We start from the raw sequence: 22595 nt of genomic DNA, 5'->3' as shown, positions 1-22595 counted from the left end.
AACCAAAGCTAAAACACTGAAAATAGGGAAACAGAGACGTCAATATGTAAAAGATGACAACATTAAAACAAAAAGGACGGACTAAATAATGTAGTTATAGATCTTACATATGTAGAGGAAGTCAAGGCAATATAAAGAAATAAAAGATTGGTTTAAACTTAGAAAAACAGGGGTAAATATTAAGGTAACCACAAAGGAAACTAACAATCCTACACATCCGAATGAAAAACGAGAAAAACATAAAGGCTCACTAAACACAAAATCAACAATGAAAATACATAAAGAAAAATGACTCAGCACAGAAAATTAAGTGGAACAAAGAAACCATCCAACAACACAATAAAAAATACATCAAAATGACAGCACTAAATTCATACTTATCAGTAATAATGCTGAACATAAATGGACTAAAAGCACCAATAAACAGACAGAGTGGCAGAATGGATAAAAAAAACACAATCCACTTATATGCTGCCTACAAGAGACACACCTTATACTTAGAGATGCAAACAAACCAAAACTGGACATCCATTTGCAGAAAAATGAAACAGGATCCATACCGCACACCATATACAAAAACCAACTCAAGATGGATCAAAGACCTAAACATAAAACCTAAAACTATAAAGATCATGGAAGAAAAAAAAAAGGGCAAACCTAGTGTCTTGGTTATCTAGTACTGCTCTAACAGAAATACTACAAGTAGATGTCTTTAACAAAGAGAAATTTATCCTCTCATAGTCTAGTAGGCTAGAAGTCCAAATTCAGGATGTTAGCTCCAGGGGAAGATTTTCTCTCTCTGTCAGCTCTGGGGGAAGAAACCTGTCATCGATCTTTCCCTTGTCTAGGGGCTTCTCCACACAGGAACCCCGAGTCCAAAGGACATGCTCTGCTCCTGGCACTGTTTTCTTGTTGTATGAGGTCCCCGTATCTCTGCTCACTTCTCTTTCATTTCTTGTAAGATAAAAGGTGATGCAGGCTATACCCCAGGGAAACTCCCAGGGATGTGATCTGAGTAAGGGTGTTCCAGCCCACCCTAACTCTCTTCAACATAACTCAATCCTACCTCATTAACCAAAGGCATAGATAAGGATTTAATTAATTAGTATTGATGTAATTAGAAAAATTACATCAATCATAAAATGGAGGACAACCACACACTACTGGGAATCATGGTCTAACCAAGTTGACACATATTTTCGTAGGACACAATTCAATTCATAACACCTAAGGACCCTAATTTATGGCATAAATAGACTATCAAACATAACTAAAAATGCAAATAGCAGAGGATAAACTAGATGACTTGGACCTCCTAAAAATTAAACACTTATATCCATCAAAAGACTTTTCCAAAAGAGTAAAAAGAGAAACTACAGACTGAGAAAAAAATTTTGGCAATGACACATCTGACAAGGGACAAATTTCTAAAATCTGTAGGAAACTTCAACACCTTAACAACAAAGAGACAAACAATCTAATTAAAAAATGGGCAAAGAACATGAACAGACACTTCACCAGAGACATACAGGCAGCCAACAACTACATGAAGGGATGCTTGCCATCGCTGTTGTTGTTAGATCCAAACACTGCCCAGTCCTGCCCCATCCTTGTAATCGTTATTATACTGAGCCCATTGTTGCAGTGACTATGTCATTCCACCTCATTGAGGGTCTTACTCTCTTTCGAATGATGTCCTTCTCCAGGGACTGGTCCCTCCTTATAATGTGTCCAAAGTATGTGAGACAAAGTCTCGCCATCCTTGCCTCTAAGGAGCATTCGGGTTGTACTCTTTCCAAGGCAGATTTGCTCAATCTTTTGGCAGTCCGTGGTATATTCTTCACCAACACCATAATTCAAAGGCGTCAGTTCTTCTTAGCCTTCCTTATGTATTGTCCTATTTTCACAGGCATATAAGACGATTGAAAACACCATGGCTTGGGTCAGGGGCACCCTAGTCCTCAAAGCGACATCTCTGCTTTGTAACACTCCAAAGAGGTCTTTTGCAGATTTTCCCAATGCAATACATCATTTGACTTCCTGACTGCTGCATCCATGGGCATTGACTGTGGATCTAAGTAAAATGAAATCCTTGACAATTTCAATCTTTTCTCCCTTTATCGTGATGTCACTTATTGGTCCAGTTGTGAGAATTTTTCTTTACGTTGAAGTGTAATAGATGAAGTCAGCACAACTTGACCAAGGTAAAGTCAAAGAGGTTTCCTAGACACATCCAAACACCTTGAGTTACTGGGGCTGAGGGCTGGGAACCATGGTCTTGGAGGACATCAAAGTCAACTGGCATAACATAGTTCATAAAGAAAATGTTCTACATCCAACTTCTGAGGGTAGTATCTAGGGTTTTAAAGCTTGTGAGCAGCTAACTAAGGTACAGCTATTGATTTCATCCTGTCCAGAGCAAAGAATGAAGAAAACCAAAGACACAAGGAAAATTATTAGTCCAGAGGACTAATGGACCACATGAACCACAGCCTCCACCAGCCTGAGCCCAGAAGAACTAAATGATACCCAGGTACCATCACCGACTACTCTGACAGGGATCACGATAGAGGGTCTAACACAGAGCGGGAGAAAAATATAGAACAAAATTCAAATCCACAAAAAAGATCAGACTTACTGGTCTGACACAAGACTGGGGGAACCCCTGAGACTATGCCCCCGGATACTCTGCTAACTCAGAACTGAAGCCACTTCCGAAGTCCACCTTTCAGCCAAAGATTAGGCAGGCCTATAAAACAATAACACATGTGAGGAATATGCTTCTTAGTTCAATCAAGGATATGAGACCAAGTGGGTAACACCTGCCAAAAAGCAAAGACGAGAAGGCAGGAAGAGACAGGAAAACTGGACAAATGGACATGGAGAACCCAGGATGGAAAGCAAAACGGGGAGAGTGCTGACACACTGTGGGGATTGAAACAATGTCACAAAACAATTTGTGCATAAATTTTTGAATGAGAAACTAATCTGCACTATAAACTTTCACCTAAAACACAATAAAAATTTTTAATTGGAATTTAAATTATAATTCAGATTAAAAGAAAATGAAGTATAGAAAGTTGCAAACAGTGCTACAGAGTCCAGAATTAAATAATGAAAAAATAAAATGACTTAGTTCTGCTATATATCCATGAAGAATTGATCCCTTTGAATTATGGTGTTAGTGAAGAATACTGAATATACCATGGACTGCAAAGAGAACAAACAAATCTGTCCCGGAAGAAGTACAGCCAGAATGCTCCTTAGAAGTGAAGATGGAGAGACTATGTCTCATATACTTTGGACATGTTATCAGGAGGGACCAGTCCCTGGAGGATATCATGCTTGGTAAAATATACGGTAAGTAAAAAAAAGGAAAGGGGAGATAGGAGGGTGGAGAGGGTTAGAAACTGGCAAAATTGTCACAAAAGGAGAGACTGGAAGGAGGGAGCAGGCTGACTCATTAGGGGGAGAGTAAGTGGGAGTATGGAGTAAGGTGTATATAAGCTTATATGTGACAGACTGACTTGATTTGTAAACGTTCACTTAAAGCTCAATAAAAATTATTAAAAAAAAAAAAAAAAGGAAGACCCTCAATGACATGGATTGACACAGTGGCTGCAACAATAGGCTCAAACATAACGATTGTGAGGATGGCACAGAACTGGGCAGTGTTTTGTCCTGTTGTATACAGGGTCACTATGAGTCAGAATCGACTCAATGGCACCTGTCATGGATTGAATGGTCCCCAAAAAACATGTGTCAACTTGGTTAGGCCATGATTCCCAGTACTGCATGACTGTCTATCATTTTGTCATCTGATGTGATTTCCCTATGTATTGTAAATCCTATCTCCACAATGTTAATGAGATGGATTAGCAGCAGTTATGCTGATGGGATCTACAAGATTACACTGTGTCTTAAACTAATCTCTTTTGAGATATAAAAGAGAGAAGTGAGCGGAGAGCGTGGAAGACCTCACACCATCAAGTAAACAGTGTCAGGAGCAGAGCGGGTCCTTTGGACCCAGGGTTCCCGTGTGGAGAAGCTCCCAGTCCAGGGGAAGATTGAACACAAGGATCTTCCTCCAAAGCCAACAGAAGAGAAAGCCTTCCTGTGGAGCTGATGCCCTGAATTTGGACTTGTAGCCTACTAGTAAACTTCTTTGTTAAAACCATCCACTTGTGATATTTCTTTTATAGCAGCACTAGATGACTAAGACACCACCTGTCATGGATTAAATTGTGTCCCCCCAAAATATGTCAACTTGGCTAAGTCATGATTCCCTTGCATGACTATATGATTGTCTACCATTTTATCTTCTGATGTGATTTCCTTATGTGTTTGAAATCCTATCACTGTGATGTAATAAGATGGATTAGCAGCAGTTATATTGAGGAGGTCTACAAGATTAGGTAGTGTCTTAAGCCAATCTCTTTTGAGATATAAAAGAGAGACGCGAGCAGAGAGACAGGGGAACCTCATACCACCAAGAAAGCAGTGCCGGGAGCAGAATACATCCAAGGGAAGACTGATGACTAGGACCTCCCTCCAAAGCCACCAGAGAGAGAAAGCTGTCCCCTGGAACTGGTGCCCTGAATTCAGACTTCTAGCTTATTGGACTCTGAGAGAATAAACTTCTCTTTGTTAAAGCCATCCACTTGTGGTATTTCTGTTACAGCAGTACTAAATGACTAAGACAGCACCTAACAACAACAACAATTTATACTTTAAAACAAATTATTTTCTCTTCAAAACTTAGGACCTTGAGGTTCCTGCCTTCTCTAAATTTCTTAACATCAATTCATTCCCCCAGCACATATAGACACAGGCTCACAGAGCCTCCTTGCCAGCCATTTCACAGCCATAACCTGGATAACATGCAATTCTTCCTCCTCAGGAGCCAAAGAAGTGCCACTCCCTTCTCTTCTAGATTTTAAGAGCAAACAGGGGAAACATCCTTGACTACAGCATGTTCTTCTCCACCAATGGGACTTAAGGGTGTGAATTCTTCTTAGTTTACCTACCAATGAATTCAATTTTCAAAACATAAAGACTCTGCTGATGCTTTCAGCCTTGCTGATGCTTTTGGTTAACAAAGTAACTCAGCTTCTTTGAGACAATGGAGACCTACAATCACATCACATGGCCAACAAAACAAGGAAAACTGAGTCAAGTGCCCGCAGGCTTGAGGCTACTGCTCTCACCAAACTGGCCAGCAACTGACCTTTGTACTCAGGGGTGAACTCCTTCATTTCAGGAGGGAGGGACTCATAGAAGCGCTGCTCCCGGGAGATGAGGGGCTTGCACACAGTGTGGTCGTCGTAGCGCATCATGCTGCTGTGTCCGCCCACCTGGTGGATGAAGGGTTCCAGGAGGACTCCCCGGTCTCCAGCCCGACTTGTGTTCTTGCCATACTGCCCCACTTCCATGGTTTGACAAACACACATTGCGTTGGGGGCCGGCTGCACACTGAGGGCAGAGGATGCAGCACATGGGCCACAAAAGGAGAACTGGATAGAAAGTCCTGGAGAGCTGAAAGCCAGTTGTCAGAGTCTGTTCAGCTTATTCTTATGTCCTATGGAAAGGAACAGAGGAAAAGAAGGAATTAAAACATCTGGCAAGATACAATCTCCCTGGAGTTCACAGAATATCTGCTCTGTGAGTGAGAACAGGGACTCTGTTTTGTTCCCTGCTTTGTGTATCCCCAGCACGTACAACACTGCCTGGTGCGTGAGAAGCAGTCAGTAAATTTTTGTTGACTGTTGCAACTCTGGGCCCCGTCGTCATTTTGTGCACAGAAGCCCACAGTCTCTTCCTTTTCTAATTCTTGGATTCCTTGTAAGTTGTCTAAAGGATTTTATTTTAGAGCTACAACGTTATAAACATCAAGAAGGCGACTAATTCCCTGTTTACCTCACAAAGTTGAAGAGTTCAGGAAAAAAAACAGGGGCAACACGAATTTATTCTGTTCAGATTTCTCAAGATATCTAATACCTGCTAAGGATCTCTCCCTGCCTCAAAGGAAGCATTTTTTCCTGAAAAATCAAGTAACAGTAGATCCCCAACTTTTGTGCTGAAGGTGCCAAGAACCAGGGTGGGACAGCCATTTGAGTTACAGAATCAAAAAAGGTTTTGCTTTTCTCGAAAGAATTCTGGTTTCATATCTCTTCTAGTTTAAATCTATGGCTGTCAAGTTATGACCGTGTCTAGCACCACAGAACTTCCCTTTTTGCCTGACTCTCTACTCACCAGTGGGAAAAGCTTTATCTTTGTGCTCAAACACCCTCCTTGTGACGCCAATTTTCTCTCAAGACAGTTAAAGTAGTTAGCAACTTCTTTAATACTGAGTATATTTTCTAAATTAGGTGTGTAGAGTTGGCAAGATTACATACATCTGAAAGATCAAGATGAGAAAAAATAAAAAATTTGCAGAGTAGGAATATGACTCTACCTGCAAGAGATAAACCACCTAAATGTCCATCAACAGATGAATAAACAAAATGTGGTATATACATACAATGGAACACAGCTCAGCTCTAAAGAGAAAAGAAGTGCTGATACATGCTACAACATGGCTGAACCTTGAGAACATTATGCTGAACAAAGTCAGCCAGCCACCAAAGGACAAATATTGTATGATCCCACTTATATGAAATATCTAGAATAGGTAAGTATATAGAGATCAAAGTTTGTTAGTGGTTACCAGGGACAAGAGGAAAGGAGAAAGAAGTCACTGGTCAGGGGTACTGAGTTTCTGTCAATGTGATAGAAAAATCTGGAAAGAGAGTAGTAATGGTTACACAACATGAATAGAACCACTGTCCCTCAATTGTAAATGTAAAAAATGTTGAGTTGGCAAACACCTTGTTTTATTTTTACCATAATTTACCAAAAAAAAAAAAAAAGCTTTCCTTCCAGTAAGTTCCTAACAGCTTTCCTGAGAGGTCAGAGATTTACTGAGAAGGTCTGCAGTCGCAACCATCCTTCAAGCTATAAGCAGATCATAAGGGTGTGTGTGTGTGCTGTACTGCACATGTCTTAAAGACCAAGCTCCTGGCTGAGGCAGATTGAGAGGAACTTCCCTGGCGGACCCTTCTCTGATTCCTGAGAAAGACATGGCCTTCTCCCCAGACTCGCAGGTGTTCATGCCTACACCTAGTTACAGCCAGGATGCAGCAGAATTATGAAGCCAGCCCATCACTTTTGCCACTGCCCACACAGAACTTGTCCACCTTTGGGGCTCCTGCTACAGAACAGGGTAGTAAAACTGGCACCAGGCCCTTTACTCGTGGTGCAACTTCAAGCAAATGGTCTCACCTATGTGTTGGAAGCCAGGATGATGATTATCTTTAGGGTGGACATGGCCTTCCCAAGAAGGCGGGTAGTACCTAGGAGAGGCACAAGGGGGCACGTCTGGAGTGCTGGTGATGTTCTATTTCTTATTCTGGGTGGTGGTCAGCAGATGTGTACACTTCTCTATATACATGTTACACTTCAGTATAAAGCTTATTTTAAAAAACTCTTAAGAAAAGAAGAAAACAGAAGGGAAGGCCATGAGAAGACAGAGGCAAAGACTGGAGTTATAAAGTTCTAACTCCAGGGAACACCAAGGGGTGCTGGCAGTCACCAGAAGCTAGGAGAAAGGCATGGAATGGATGTCCCCTCAGAGCCTCCAAAAGGAACCAACTCTGCCAACACCCTGATTTCAGACTTCTGTGAGAACTATGAGAGAATAAATGCCACCAAGTCTGTGGTAATTGGTTATGGTAGCCCTAGGAAACAAATACATTGTCCCTCTCCTCCATCCAAGGTCCGTCCAGGATCACGTACTGCATTTAGTTCTCATGTTTCTTCACTCTGGAACATCTTCTTGGCCTCTCTCCTCTTGTGATTTTTTTTTCCCCTGAAAAATCACTTCGCTTTATAATTAACACAGCTCAGATAAAGAAATTCTCTCTTGTTCCCAAAAATGTTCTTTGTTCCCTTAAATGCAACTGCAATTTCTCATTTTGCTATTTCTTCAAAAGCCTTGTCCACTCCTCTCATCAGGCAGTCACACAGGTTTCAGAAAAGAATTAGGGGAGCAGAAAGAATCCTCCCTTCCTGTGGACCTCGTAAGGTATGTAAATACTACAAGGACAATGGGACAAAAAGAACCTAACAGTTTAAAATGATGCCAAGAGACCAGAAAAAAGGGGTGGAGGGCAGGAGTCACTTCTTGGAATCACTGCTAAGCTGGACAAGGATAAAGAGCAAAAGGTCAATTAAGAGCCAAGTTGTTGTACTAATGTCACTGAACAATGTGTATAGAAATTGTCAAACGGGAACTTAATTTGCTGTGTAAACGTTCACTGAAAACACAATTAAATATGACTTTAAAAAAAAAAAAAAAAAAGCCCAGTTGTTCTAATTTCCCCAAGCTTCCGTGGGAAAGGTGCTTTACAAAGGCAGTATTTTCAAGCCCGAACAGGCCTACCTTTGAGCTGGCTTAGCCCTGGACAGCAGTCCATTCACGAGTAGCTCCTGCAAGCACCAACAATGCATCTGACATTCCACTCACAAACTAGAGAACCTTTTGTCTCCAAAGCAATGAGTCACCTGGAGGCAGCTGAAGGAAAGCAATGCCCAGGTTTATCCCCGCCCCCGCCCCCCCACTCTGGAATTAACTGGCAGTTAAAAAGCCTCTGCTGTAGAAGATCCCACTGCAACTGTGATCTCTGTAAGCCATGACTTGACTATATCTCCAGTGACTCCAGATACTTCTGCTCCTGGCTGTCACTGTCAGTGACTTCTGTAACTGCCCAGAATGCCATCACCTTCAACATCTTCAACCTCATCAGCCCTCTGAGCTATTCAGCTGCCAATGCCACCTAGAAGATCACGGTCCGACAGTCTTTCCCTGTCACCAGCACTATCATTCTAGGCATTAACGACAGCTATCCTGAAGCTCTTCCAGCACAAAATCCAAGTAACCAAGCACGATGCCAACCAGCAAGGCAGAGAGCACTTTCTTTCTCCCTGTCACTTTCTCTCAGAACAGACCAGAGAAATCCCAGAACAGCATCATTTCCCCCAGCATGGAGACTATCCATTTGGCCCAAACATCTTAAAAGATCTTTCAGTACATCCAGCAGAGTTAGGCAAACCTGTACAGTGTAAACTGTTATGGTGTGTAGAGTCTAGAGGACAGGAAGAGACTTGTTCTGCAATTCCCTCCCCTGTTCCCCAGCAGTGTCAGAAACTTGTGACATACCAGATGAAGGGCAGGAGCGTAATCAAGTGTCTCCCTGCATTTCCACATCTCAGAGTGGTTCCTTATACAGGGAATTGTGATTAGCTGTCCAGGAGCAGGAGGACATGTCTGCAGTGAGGAGGGCTGTAAGCTCTGGGCAGAGGGAAATCTAAATGGAGACGTGTGTTTTACAGTGTTTCTTCCTGGAGTCTATTATCTGAGAGATCCATCACTACAGAAATCATGACCAAGTTTTCCCTAGGTAGAATTAGTCCCAAGTACTGTGTTCCCAAGTCACCTGTCTTGTTTGGCTTTCCAAATAATACTCATTACAATTCTCTCTGGAAAGGCAGAATCCCTATGGATACACACCTCTACGCTGGGTGTCAAGTAAAGAAATAAAAGGTGGTAACCTGAATGTTACAAAACAGCTACTTCAATTCCACCCTTCAAATGTGTCTAGACCCAGCCACTATAGATGTGGAAGAACTTGTAACCTATTACCACAGTTTTCAAGACTGGTAGAAAGCTGGCATTTACTAAAACGGATCCCCAGGAACAAAGAGGCACCTAGTCTCCCCAGTGATTCTGATGGCCCCCCCCCCTTTTTTTTTCCCACAAAAGTAAAAAGCAGCTGCAATTAGTACTTACTTTCTATAGCCTAATTCTTTGACATGCAAGTCTGAGGTGGCATTTGCCTAGATTCAGAGATGAAGGGGAATTTCTAAGTCTTTCTCCTCCCTGCCCCTTTCATCTGTGTGGCCTTAAGGAGCAGCTGCAGTGCGAAGCATCCCTAGGGTACTGAGAAGGATCCTCAGGAAATCATGATCAGTGTTTCAAGCTCTGCTTCCAGAGTACTTGTTCTTTTTCTGATGAGTCTTCACCCTTTCAGTGATGACTTGGTAGCTACTGGGTGAGGAAATCTTGTTTTTATTAGAAGAATCTTGTACTTTTCTATGGAAAGTACTGTACAAGCTGTGTGTGTACTAGATAGGAAGTTCTTTTAAATGTTTAAAAACAGGGAAGTTCGTACTGGTGAGGCCTGTCCAACACGTTAGTATGTAATAGTAAAGCTCCTTTCTGATGAAACAATCTTGAAAAACAGAAATGAATCAAGAATATCATCTAGTACATCAGATGTTTAACCCACTATGTCTGATTTTACTAGGTTGTTTGCATTTGGGTCTGAATCAGATCTTAGGGAAGGGGGAAAAGGATAGCACCAAGATAGGTTTTAGTTTCCCAAAACAGATACTTTGTCCAAGAAGAAGTTTTGGGTTTGGGCAAAACCATACTGTTATTAAAACTATCATCTCTAGAAGTCAGCACACTTGTCTAAGGCAAGGCCATGGAAGCTCCAGAGACACATCCAAATTCCCTGAAGGACTGAATTACTGGGCTGAGGGCTGTGGGGACCATGGTCTTGGGGAACACACAGCTCAACTGGCATAACATAGCTTATAAAGACGATGTTCTACATTCTACTTTGGTGAGTAGCATCTGGGGTCTTAGAAGACTGTGAGTGGCCATCTAAGATACTCCACTGGTCTCAACCCACCCAGAACAAGGGAGAATGAAGAAAACCAAAGACACGAGGGGAAGATTAGTCCAAATGAATGATGGACCACAAGTACTATGGCCTCTACCAGACTAAGTCCAGCACAACCAGATGCTGCCTGGCTACCACCACCAACTGCTCTGACAGGTATTACAATGGGGAGGGTCCCAAAAAGAGTCGGAGAAAAATGTAGAACAAAATTCTAACTCACCAAAAAAAAAAAAAAAAAAAAAGACCAGACTTGCTGATCTGACAGAGACCGGAGAAACCCTCAGAGTATGGCCCCCAGACACTCTTTTAGCTCAGTAAAAAAATCACTCCTGAGGTTCACCTTTCAGCCAAAGATCAGATAGACTCATAAAACAAAAAGAGACTAAACAGACATACCAGGCCAGGGGGAAAGACAGGAGGGGACAGGAAAGCTGGTAACAGGCAAACCAAGGTCAAGAAGGGGAGAGTGTTGACATGTCTTGGGGTTAGCAACCAACGTCACAAGACAATATGTGTACTTACTAACTGCTTAATGAGAAGCTAGTTTGTTCCATAAAACTTCATCTAAAGTACAATTAAAAAAAAAAAAAAAACTGAGGGAAAAAAACGCTATAATCCCTAGTAGATAACTCCTATGTCCTAAATACAAGACGAGGTTCCAGTTCTTTTTCCTTTTATTGTGAATGGACCATGGCCTAACCAGGTGAATATTGACTTGACTTATGGGGTCGTTAACGATGACTGCATTCTTTCTTCAACATTGTCACCAGCCTTGTGAGAATTATACGTGGTTGAAAGGGAGCAAGTATGGATGTTAGATTAAGAAGGACTAAAGTGACTGCCTACCACTCATCTGTTAGTTTGTTGTGCTGTGGTGACTTACATGTTGCTGTGATGCTGGAAGCTATGTCACTGGTATTTTAAATACCAGCAGGGTCACCCATGGTGGACAGGTTTCAGCTGAGCTTCCAGACTAAGACAGACTAGGAAGAAAGACATCACTATCTACTTCTGAAAAAGTTGGCCAGTGAAAACCTTATGAATAGCCGCAGAACGCTGTCTGATATAGTGCCAGAAGATGAGCCACTCAGGTTGGAAGGTAATCAAAATATGGCTGGGGAAGAGCCGCCTTCTCAAAGTAGAGTTGACCTTAATGATGTGGAGAGAGAGTAAAGCTTTTGGGACCTTCCTTTGCTGATGTGGCACAGCTCAAAATGAGAAGAAACAGTTGCGAACATCCATTAGTAATCAGAATGTGGAACGTGTGAAGTATGAGTCTAGGAAAATTGGAAGTTGTCAAAATTGAAATGGGACGAATAAAGATCAATATCCTAGGCATCAGTGAGCTGAAACGGACTGATATTGGTGCATCTTAGAAAGAGCTTAATTACATAGCTTAATTAGTTAGAAATTCATAACAAAGAAAAAATCAATAGTGTCCCCTTGAACCAGCAAAAACAATTAGAAAATGAAAACTGTTTAAACGATCCCATTCACAACAGCATCCAAAACTGTAAAGTACCTATAAATCTTTGAAAATTACGCCAAACCAGAGACGTTCTTCACAGAGTTGCCGTGGTCTCCTGCTCCAACAGTGTTTGAAATGAACCCTGCGCTTGCCAAACTTCCCCCAATCAGCAGCTCCCAGCCAGCCCTCTGCCACCTCCTCACAGCAGTGCCCGTTGACGTTCCAAGGTCTCTGCCCATGCAGCCTCTTCTACCTCTCCTCAACTGCCACCATGAGCACCACATCCCTGTTGCAGGTGCGCCAGAACTACAATCAGGACTCGGAGGCTGCCATCAGCCACCAGATGAACCTGGAGCTGTAAACTTCCTATATCTAACTGTCCGTGTCTTACATGTCAACTGCGATGAAGTGGCTTTGAAGAATTCTGCCAAATAGGGAACATGCTGAGAAACTGATGAAGCTCCAGAACCAACAAGGCAGCCAAATCTTCCTTCAGGGTACCAAGAAATCACACCCTGACGACTGGGACAGCGGGCTGAATACAATGGAGTGTGCCTTACACTTAGATAAAAGCGTGACTCACTCACTACTGGAACGGCACAAACAGGCCACTGACAAGAATGACTCCCACTGTGTAACTTCACTGAGACGCCTCACCTAAATGAGGTGAGATCCATCAAAGAACTGAGTGACCACCAATTTGCACAAAATGGGGGCCCAGAAATCTGGCCTGGCAGAGTATCTCTTTGACAAGCACACCTTGGGAGAGACTGATGGAGATAGCTAAGCTTTAGCCTGGCTTCTCCATAGCCACAGGGGTGACTTCCGTGGTCACCAAGACAGCACATGCATGTTGGATTTACCTTTACCTTTTCTATAAATTGTACTAAAACATTCACTGAAGTTCTTTTATTTGTACCATTCCTTCAAACCAAAAAAAAAGAAAAAAAAAATTATACCAGACCAATAATAAAACTTTTCTGAAGGACTTAAAAGACATAAATACACTATTTCATTTGTGGGTGGGCTCAATAATGAAATATAATGTAACTTCAATCAAAATTCCAATGTCATGTACTGCACTGTAATAACTGATACACAGATACGAATAAAATTGTATCACTGACTCTGACAACACCCACAAATTCTCAACGAATTAAGAACCTAAATGTGCGAAATAAAACTTTAAGATAATCAGAAAAAAATGTGAATGCCTTTTAACAATGTTGTTATTAGATGCCATTGAGTTGGCCCCAACTGATGGTGACCCCATGCACAATGCAATAAAACACTGCCCAGTCCTGCACCATCCCCATGATCAGCTGCAGATCTGACTGTTGTGCCACAGGGTTTTCTTTGGCTGATTTTCAGAAGTAGATTCCCAGGCCTTTCTTCCTAGTCCACCTTAGTCTGTAAGCCTCACTGAAACATGTTCAGCATCATAGCAACATGCAAACCTCCACTGACAGACGGGAGATAGCTGCACAGGAGGTGCATTGGCTAGAATCAAACCAAAGTCTTCCACGTGGAAGGCAAGAATTCTACCCACTGAACCACCAATTTAGTAAGACATTAAAATAACAAACCATAATTGAAAACACCGATGCATTAGAATTTTTAAGTTTTAATTGAGGCATAACGTTGTTATTGTCAGTTGTCATCGAGTCAGCTCCAACTCATGGTGACCCCATGTACAGCAGAACAAAATATTGCCTGATCCTGTGTCACCTTCGAGATCTTTTATATGTTCAAGTCTATTATTGAGATCACTAGGTATAAACCCTGGTGGCATAGTGATTAAGAGCTACGACTGCTAACCAAAAGGTCAGCAGTTTGAATCCACCAGGTGCTCCTCGGAAACCCTATGGGGCAGTCCTACTCTGTCCTATAGGGTAACTATGAGTCAGAATCGACTCGACAGCAACGGGCTTGTTCCACCCCCACCCCTCAACCTAGGGGGCTCATCTTACTGCATTGTATCAGACAGTATTCTGTTGTAATCCATAGGGTTTTCACTGGCTAATTTTCAGCAGTAGATGGCCAGGCCCTTTCTGTCTAATCTGTCTTAGCCTGGAAGCACCGCTGAAACCTGTCCACTGTGGGTGGCCCTACTAGGATTTGAAATACCAGTGGCATAGCTTCCAGCATCAAAACAACATGCAAGCCATTACAGTACAAAACTGACAAGATAGGTGGTGCGAGGCATAATTTACACGCCGTAAAATTTACTCATTTAAATGTACAGTGTAATGATTTTTAGCAAATTTGAAGAGTTGTACAACCATCTCCGCAATCCAATTTAGAACATTTCTATCATCCCCAAAAGATCCATTGTGCTCACTTATAAATCCCCTCATTCTAACCCCCAGCCACATTAAAATTCATTTTTTGTATAAGAGAGCCATAAATGAAGATAGAGTCAAGCAGACTAGATGAAATTTTAATCAGCAAAAAAAAGTGGTAAGAACACCTATAAATTAAAGTAGGAAAAAAAAAGTACAAAGGCAAGTCACAGAAGAGGAGACTCGGATGGCCAATAAACAAGTAAAAAGATGGCCCACTTCACAAGCAATCAGGGAAACGCAAATTAAAATAAGAAATCATTTCATTCCTATATGATTGGTTAAAAAAAAAAAAAAAGTCTGGACATACCAGGCATTAGCAGGGCAGGAAGAAATGGCTCCACCTATTCTACTGATGGAGCCCTGGTAGTATAGTGGTTAAGAGCTCGGCTGCTAACCAAAAGGTTGGCAGTTCAAATCCACCAGCCACTCCTTGGAAACCCTTTGGGGCAATTCTACTCTGTCTTACAGGGTCGCTACGAGGGTCAAAACGAGTCTGGTTTTTGTTTTTGCTATTCTGCTGATGGCAACCCAAAACCAATGATGAACACCCTCCACAATCCAGCACATGCTCAAGATGGCAGGTTCAAGGATGTTCACTGCAGCATTGTTGTAACAGAAAAATTGGAAATCACCTAAATGTCCATCAAGGGGGAATGGATAAACAAATCCATAAAGTGTACAGTATTGAATTGAATGACTACATATACCAACATGAATAACTTAAAAAAAACAAACTGGAAAAAGCAAGTTCAGGAATGATATTTCTAACATGATGTCACTGTAAATTAAGTACATAAAACAATACTATATTATATATAAATTTATGAACACATACACGTATTAACAAGAACAACAACATGGAATGGAAGAATATGTACCAACTTTCAAGGAGGAGAGAAAAGATGGGGATTGGGATCTAGGAGGGGAAGGGGACTTCAGTTCTACCTGTAATTTTTTTTTCAAGTTTGAAGCAAATGTAGTAAAATGCTAACATTTTAAAATCTGTGTATCAAGTACATGCTATTCTCTGAACTTTTATTTCATAAAAGAACAAAACTTCTATAGTGCTAGAAGTCTGATGTCAATAAACGGCAAATAATAGATGAAAGAACATACTAGCAATAGTTCCAATGTGGGGTATGAATACCACTGCAGTACCCTGGAAGTTGGTAAGAAAATATTAGAATTCCTTGATCTGTTTTCTTGACCTGGCCTCCAAGCACCAACTCTCCTAGTCTTCCTGTTACTCAATCTGTTTTGCTGGTTCTTCCTCCTCTTCCCAACCTCTCAAAGTTAGACGTCTCAGAGCTCAATGCTTGGTCTTCTCTTGCCTAGCTACACTTGAGTTCAGTCCTCCCTCTTGAATACCAGATTCAAATATCCAACTGCCTACTCAGTCTAGGATGTCTAAATTTAACGCAGTTCAACAGATTCATCTTCTGCCTCAAAAACTCTCTCTGCTACACCCTCAACTCCATTTTAACATCTGTTCTCACCCAAATACTGACAGTCATTCTTGATTCTTCTCTTTCTCTCATACCCCGTATCATGTAATCCTATAGCTTCTACCTTCAGAACATATCCAGAATCCAGCTACTTCTCACTACCTCCACTGCCACCATCCTGTTAATCCCCAACACCTCCCATCTCCTAACTGGCCTCCCTGCTTCTATCATGGCCCTTTTGCAGTCTGTTCTCAACACAGCAGCCACAGTGACTGTTAAGCTGAGAGTCAGAGCATGTGACTTCTCTGTTCAAAATCCTGCGATGGCTCCCAACTCAGAGTAAAAGCCCAGCTCCTTACCACAGTCTATAAGCATAAGGCCCCACAAGACCTGCATCCTCCCTAACCCTCATCACCTCATTTTCTCTCTGACCTCATCTCCTTTACTCTAGCCACACTAGCCTCCATGCTGTTCCTCAAACAACCAAGCATATTTTCACTTTGGGGTCTCTGCACCAGTCATTCCCTTTGCCTTGAACATTCTTCCTCCAGATATCCATATGCCTAAGTCCCTCATCCCCTTCAAGTCTCTTTCTCAATAAGCCCTGCCCTAACATTATTTTAAACTGCAACTCCACCTGCACTCTCCATCCTCCTTAATCTGCTCTTTTTTTCATGGAATTCATCTCCTTCTGACATATTACATGCTTTACTTATTCAGAATGTCTATTGTTTCTTATTTATTATGATGTCAGCATAAAAGTAGGGCTCTTTGTTTTGTTCACTGGTATATTATCCTAAATGCCCAGAACAGGGCTTAGCAAATGGAGGCCAGATAATTTACATAATTAAGTGAATAAATGTATGTTTACGATATACATACATAACAGGTGTCTATAATAGACACATACAGGAGATGTACACATGTATATAATTGTATAGTATATAACTTACACAAAAAATGTTTATGGAGGGATAAGTTCCTTTTTTTTTTAATATTAGGGTTGTAAATCAAAGAAGTTTATATTCTTCTAGTCTAGGGCTACCAAAAACAGAACCAACAGCAAATGTGGCTTCACAGAAAAACGGAGTATGTTGGCCACTTGACAGAATTCCAAATTAACAAATAAAGGGAATGCAAACTTCTGTATCTTAACTCTAAAAAGATGTGATACATCATAATAAAGAAAAAAAATAGCTCTGGTGGCACAGTGGTTAAGTGCCTGGCTGCTAACTGAAAGGTTGGCGGTTCAAACCCGCCAGCTGCTCTGCAGGAGAAAGACGCGGCAGTCTGCTTCTGTAAAGGTCACAGCCTTGGAAACCCTATGGGGCAGTTCTACTCTGTCCTATAGGGTCGGTATGAGTTGGAACTGACTTGATGGCCACAACAACACAGCAATCAAAGAAAAACACGTATAACTAGCCCCCTCCAAAAAAATACTAAACAAAGTATGGAAAGAAAAAAGAATACAGCCTATGAGGAGGAGGATTAGACTGTTTCTATCAATGATACAAAAGAAAAACAAAGGGGAAGGGATCAGACAAAAACAATCACAACTATAAAGGATGAACCAGATCAAAGAATTTGTTGATTCAAATTTAGAAGATACAATATAAGTAGTTTCTCTTTTTTTAACAAATTCAACAACGTAAAAAGCCTAGAAAGTAGCAACAGATAAAAAAAAACCCTGTGAAAGAAAGAGAAACTGCAATCAGTTATGGTGACAAACAAGGTCAGACTATTTTAAGAACTAGAAGGGCACTGTCTCCACAGCAAGAGCAAGACAATACCTGGTGACCAGGTTCTTTAATCAGGCGGGTAAACACACTCAACATGTACATTGACAGGCATCCACTCTGAGAAGCTCAGTTATAATTTCGAATTCTGCAGCCAATGTAACTTTATAACCTCAGATTAACCACTCAGGTTTGATGTCCAATCATTTTATAGAGTGATACCTTTGATACCTGGATACCTTTACATTCCACACGTATATTTGCAGATTTCCTCGTTTTTTTATTTCCTCAAATTTTCATAAAAATTGGTTTATACAGCCAGTATTTCTATTACCGCTTCTAAAATTAAACATATTCATCTGAACCACTAAAGAATCATGACAAAAGATCATGCCCATTTAAAAAGAAAAGGGAAGTATATTTTGTTTTGTTTTGTATTTTTTAATTTTAGTTCTTTTTTTTTTAATTAAACTTGGTAAGTCAGGAATGTAAAGCAAATTTTTGGCTATAGTATTATGAGTCTTTAGTCTTTTACTATCTGATACGATCCAAAGGGAAAATAGCAAAAATCCCTCTGAGAAGAACACAATGAATTAAGCCACACTAACAGAAAAGAACAACACATAAAACTTGGGTTGTACAGCTCTGGATTGTGAAAACCAATTTCTAACTTAATTTCAGAAATAAATAAGCAGATACCAAAACACCTCAAATTCATATACAAAAAAATATACATATATACAGAAGAAAACTAACATGAAGGCGTGTTTGTTCCCTAAAACATATAACCAAGGAACCCCAAAGCTTTCCTAAAGTCCATTCTTGCCTTTACATATGAGACCACAGGCATTGATACTAACACTGATATACATGAGGTGTACTTATGATGGTGAGAGAGAACAATTCTCCTTCCCCTAACTCCACCAATTATTTCAAGCAGATGGTCATGAACCTCTCTTTTGAGAAAGGAAATACAGGGAATGTTCTTGTCCTAAGTAAGGCTGCCAACCTAAGCCTGCCCTTCCAATCTACCTTGGCTGGATGGGCACTAGAAACCAGGTATATATCAGAGGCCTGGAGCAATCTGGGAGATTTGAAACAAGGGAAGGTTTAACGGGATCTATTTTGTCATTTGTTCTCAGGGATGAGATAATGGATTGTTTAGACTCCTGGGTCCCCTCTCCTAAGAGCTAGGGACACAGTGGCATCCTAAGGCCACCTGGCTGAGAGCAAATAGGGAGGGAGGAAAAGAAAGTTGGCAGGCGGCCTGAGATATGTCAGCCCATTAACAGTCAGAATGGACTTAATTTAGTACAAGGAGAGGATCCAGAGTTCAGTGAACCTCTACAGTATTTAATGGATTTCTAAAGATCAGAAACCTGTGCTTGCTAGATACACTTTTTTTAATAAAGATCGTTTTGAAAATTGCTGTCTCAGCTGTACTAAGAAATGGAAAGTGAAAAAAGGGGATTTAAGGATAAATTTAAAGAAGAGCATAGGCCCAAAATGATAAAGGAAATAAAAATGAGAAAACCCCAAAAGAAAGGACAGACGAAAGTGCCCTATCCCTTTTCATCTGAAACTTATCCTTCAGAAACATTCTCAAGTTGCGATTTGTACCAGATTGTCCTCTAACAAGAGGCCACAGGAGTATTTGTGCTGTGACTAAATATTCAGTATAGGTGAGCTATACTTGAATGAGGTAAACTTTCCACCTAGCACATTTACAATTGAATCCAAACATGGCCACACCAAGAAAGCACATCCTTTTAAGGTGGGAGAACTGTTGTAAAAGAAATCACAATACTACAAGAACAGCTAAAATGTGAATGTCTCAGGAAACAGCTTGACAGTTCCACAAAAAGTTAAACACAGAACTACCATATGACCCAGCAATCTCAGTCCTATGTATACACCCAAAAGACGTGAAAGCAGGTGTACTGAACTTGTATACCAATGTTCACGGCAGCATCAGTCACAACAGCCAGGTGGTGACATCAACCTAAATGTCCATCAACAGATGAATGAATAAACATAATGTGGTATATACACACAATGGGCTATTAATCAGCCATAAGGAGAAATGAAGTCCTGATACATGCTACAACACGGAGAGATCTAGAGAACATTATGCTGAGTGAAATAAGTCAATCACAAAATGACAAATATATTGTCTGATCCAACTTATATGAAACAGACAAATGTACAGAAACCAAAGTTTATTAGTGGTTACCAGGGATTAGAGAGAAAACTTTCCCAGTTTTTGTCAGTGGTGGTGGAATACTTTAGAAACCGACAGTGGTGACGGCTGCATAACATGGTGAATATAACCATTGTCACTGAACTGTGCATGTAAAAAATGTTCAATTTGTATTTTTTTTTTTTTTTACCACGGTAAAACAATTTTTAAAATGTTAACGTCTAAAATGCTGAAATACTGAATGGCGAGCTTCTTGGACTTATCTACTACCACCGATCCCACTGAGTACCCAAAAGCTGAAGAGAGAAGCTTCTACAGAACTGAAAGAAAGACCCAAAGGCACAGTACTGGGCCTCTTCTCACAGCCTAGGTTTCTGGTATGACTGGTAAACCCTGGTTCATTTTCTTCACTTCCATCCCATTGTGGTGGTAGTGTTGTTAGGTGCCATCAAGTCAGTTCCGACTCATAGCAACCCTATTTACAGCAGAATGAAACACTCACTGCCCACTCCTGCCCCATGCCCGTAATCATTGTAATACTTGAGCCCATTGTTGCAGCCACTGTGTCAATCCATCACGTTGAGGGTCTTCCTCTTTTTCGTTGACCCTGTATTTTACCAAGAATGATGTCCTTCTCCAGGGACTCTTCTCTCCTGACAACATGTCCAAAGTATGTAAGACACAGTCTTGCCATCCTTGCCTCTAAGGAGCATTCTGGCTGTACTTCCTCCAAGATAGATTTGTTCTTTCGGCAGTCCATGGTATATTCAATATTCTTAGCCAACACTATAACTGAAAGCCATCAATTCTTCTTCTGTCTTCCTTATTCACTGCCCAGCTTTCACATGCCCATGATGCTGTTGAAAATACCATGGCTTGGGTCAGGCACACCTTAGTCTTCGAGGTGACATCTTTGCTTTTTCAACACTTTAAAGAGGTCTTTTGCAGCAGATTTGCCCAATGCAATGCATCTTTTGACTTCTTGACTACGCTTCCGTAGGTGTTGATTGTGGATCCAAGTAAAATGAAATCCTTGACAACTTCAGTATTTTCTCCGTTTATCATGATGTTGCTCATTGGTCCAGCTGTGAGGATTTTTTTTTCTTTACATTGAGGTGCAATCCATGCTGAAGGCTGTGGTCTTTGATGTTCACCAGTAAGTGCTTCAAGTCCTCTTCACTTTCAGCAAGCAAGGTTGTGTCACCTGCATAACACAAGTTCTTAATGAGTCTTCCTCCAATTCTGCTGCCCCGTTCTTCATACAGTCCAGCTTCTCAGATTATCTGTTCAGCATACAGACTGAATAGGTATGGTGAAAGGATATAACCCTGATGCTTACCTTTCCTGACTTTAAACCACGTAGTATCCCCTTGTTCTGTCCGAACAACTGCCTCTTGATCTATGTACAGGTTCCTCATGAGCACAATTAAGTGTTCTGGAATGCCCGTTCTTCGCAATGTTATCCGTAATTTGTTATGATCCCCACAGTCGAATGCCTTTGCACAGTCCATAAAACACAGGAAGACATCTTTCTGGTATTCCCTGCTTTCAGCCAAGATCCATCTGATATCAGCAAAGATATCCCTGGTTCAACGTCCTCTTCTCAATTCGGCCTGAATTTCTGGAAGTTCCCTGTCGATATACTGCTGCAGCCACTTTTGAATGACCTTCAGCAAAATTTTACTTGCATGTGGTATTAATGATATCGTTTGATAATTCCCGCATTTGGTGGGATCACCTTTCTTGGGGATGGGCATAAATATGGATCTCTTCTAGTCGATTGGCCAGGTAGCTATCTTCCAAATTTCTTGGCATAGATGAGTGGGCACTTCCAACGTTGCATCCATTTGCTGAAACATCTCAATTGATATGCCATCAATTTCTGGAGCCTTGTTTTTCACCAATGCCTTCAGTGCAGCTTGGACTTCTTCCTTGAGTACCATCAGTTCCTGGTCACATGCCATCTCTTGAAATGGCTGAACATCGACCAATTCTTTTTGGTATAATGACTCTGTGTATTCCTTCCATCTTCTTTTGATGCTTCCTGCATCGTCTAATATTTTCCCCATAGAATCCTTCACTATAATAACTCGAGGCTTGAATTTTTTCTTCAGTTCTTTCAGCTGAAGAAATGCCAAGCGTATTCCTTTCGGTTTTCTATCTCCAGCTCTTTGTACATGTCATTATAATATTTTACTTCGTCTTCTCGAGCCACCCTTTGAAATCTGTTCAGTTCTTTTATTTCATCATTTCTTCCTCCTGCTTTAGCTACTTGATGTTCAAGAGCAAGTTTCAGAGTCTCTTCTGACATCCATTTTGATCCCTTTTTTCCTTCCTGTCTTTTTAATGACCTCTTGCTTTCTTCATGTATGATGTCCTTGATGTCATCCCACAACTCGTCTGGTCTTCGATCATTAGTGTTCAACGTGTCAAATCTATCCTTGAGATGGTCTCTAAATTCAGGTGGGATATACTCAAACATACTTTGGCTCTCATGGACCTGTTCTAATTTTCTTCAGCTTCAACTTGAACTTGCATATGAGTAATTGATGGTCTGATCCACAGTCAGTCCCTGGCCTTGCTCTGACTGATCATATTGAGCTTTTCCATCGTCTCT

General features: G+C 41.1%; 2 protein-coding genes across 6 annotated transcripts in view; both read right to left on the bottom strand.

Moving 5' to 3' along the window:
• Positions 1-5450, bottom strand: part of IP6K1 (inositol hexakisphosphate kinase 1) — a 39997-nt gene extending 34547 nt beyond the window's left edge. The window contains exon 1 of the mRNA XM_064274521.1: positions 5228-5450. Within this exon, the coding sequence (XP_064130591.1) occupies positions 5228-5450 (223 nt within the window). The remainder of the gene's footprint in view (positions 1-5227) is intronic.
• The window catches only part of CDHR4 (cadherin related family member 4), a 52629-nt gene continuing 35480 nt past the window's right edge, over positions 5447-22595 (bottom strand). For 4 of the 5 annotated variants that reach the window (XM_064274515.1, XM_064274514.1, XM_064274516.1 and 1 more), the window contains one exon: positions 5447-5578. The gene's annotated coding sequence lies outside the window, so the exon portion shown is untranslated. Of the gene's footprint in view, positions 5579-6252; positions 6398-22595 lie in introns of all 5 variants that reach the window. The other variant, XM_064274513.1, reaches the window with a different exon arrangement.

The sequence above is a fragment of the Loxodonta africana genome, chromosome 22, assembly GCF_030014295.1.
Source record: "Loxodonta africana isolate mLoxAfr1 chromosome 22, mLoxAfr1.hap2, whole genome shotgun sequence".
Classification (NCBI taxonomy): Eukaryota; Metazoa; Chordata; class Mammalia; order Proboscidea; family Elephantidae; genus Loxodonta; species Loxodonta africana.
Note: the sequence above shows the minus strand (reverse complement) of the source record. Positions and strands in the feature narration are given on the sequence as shown.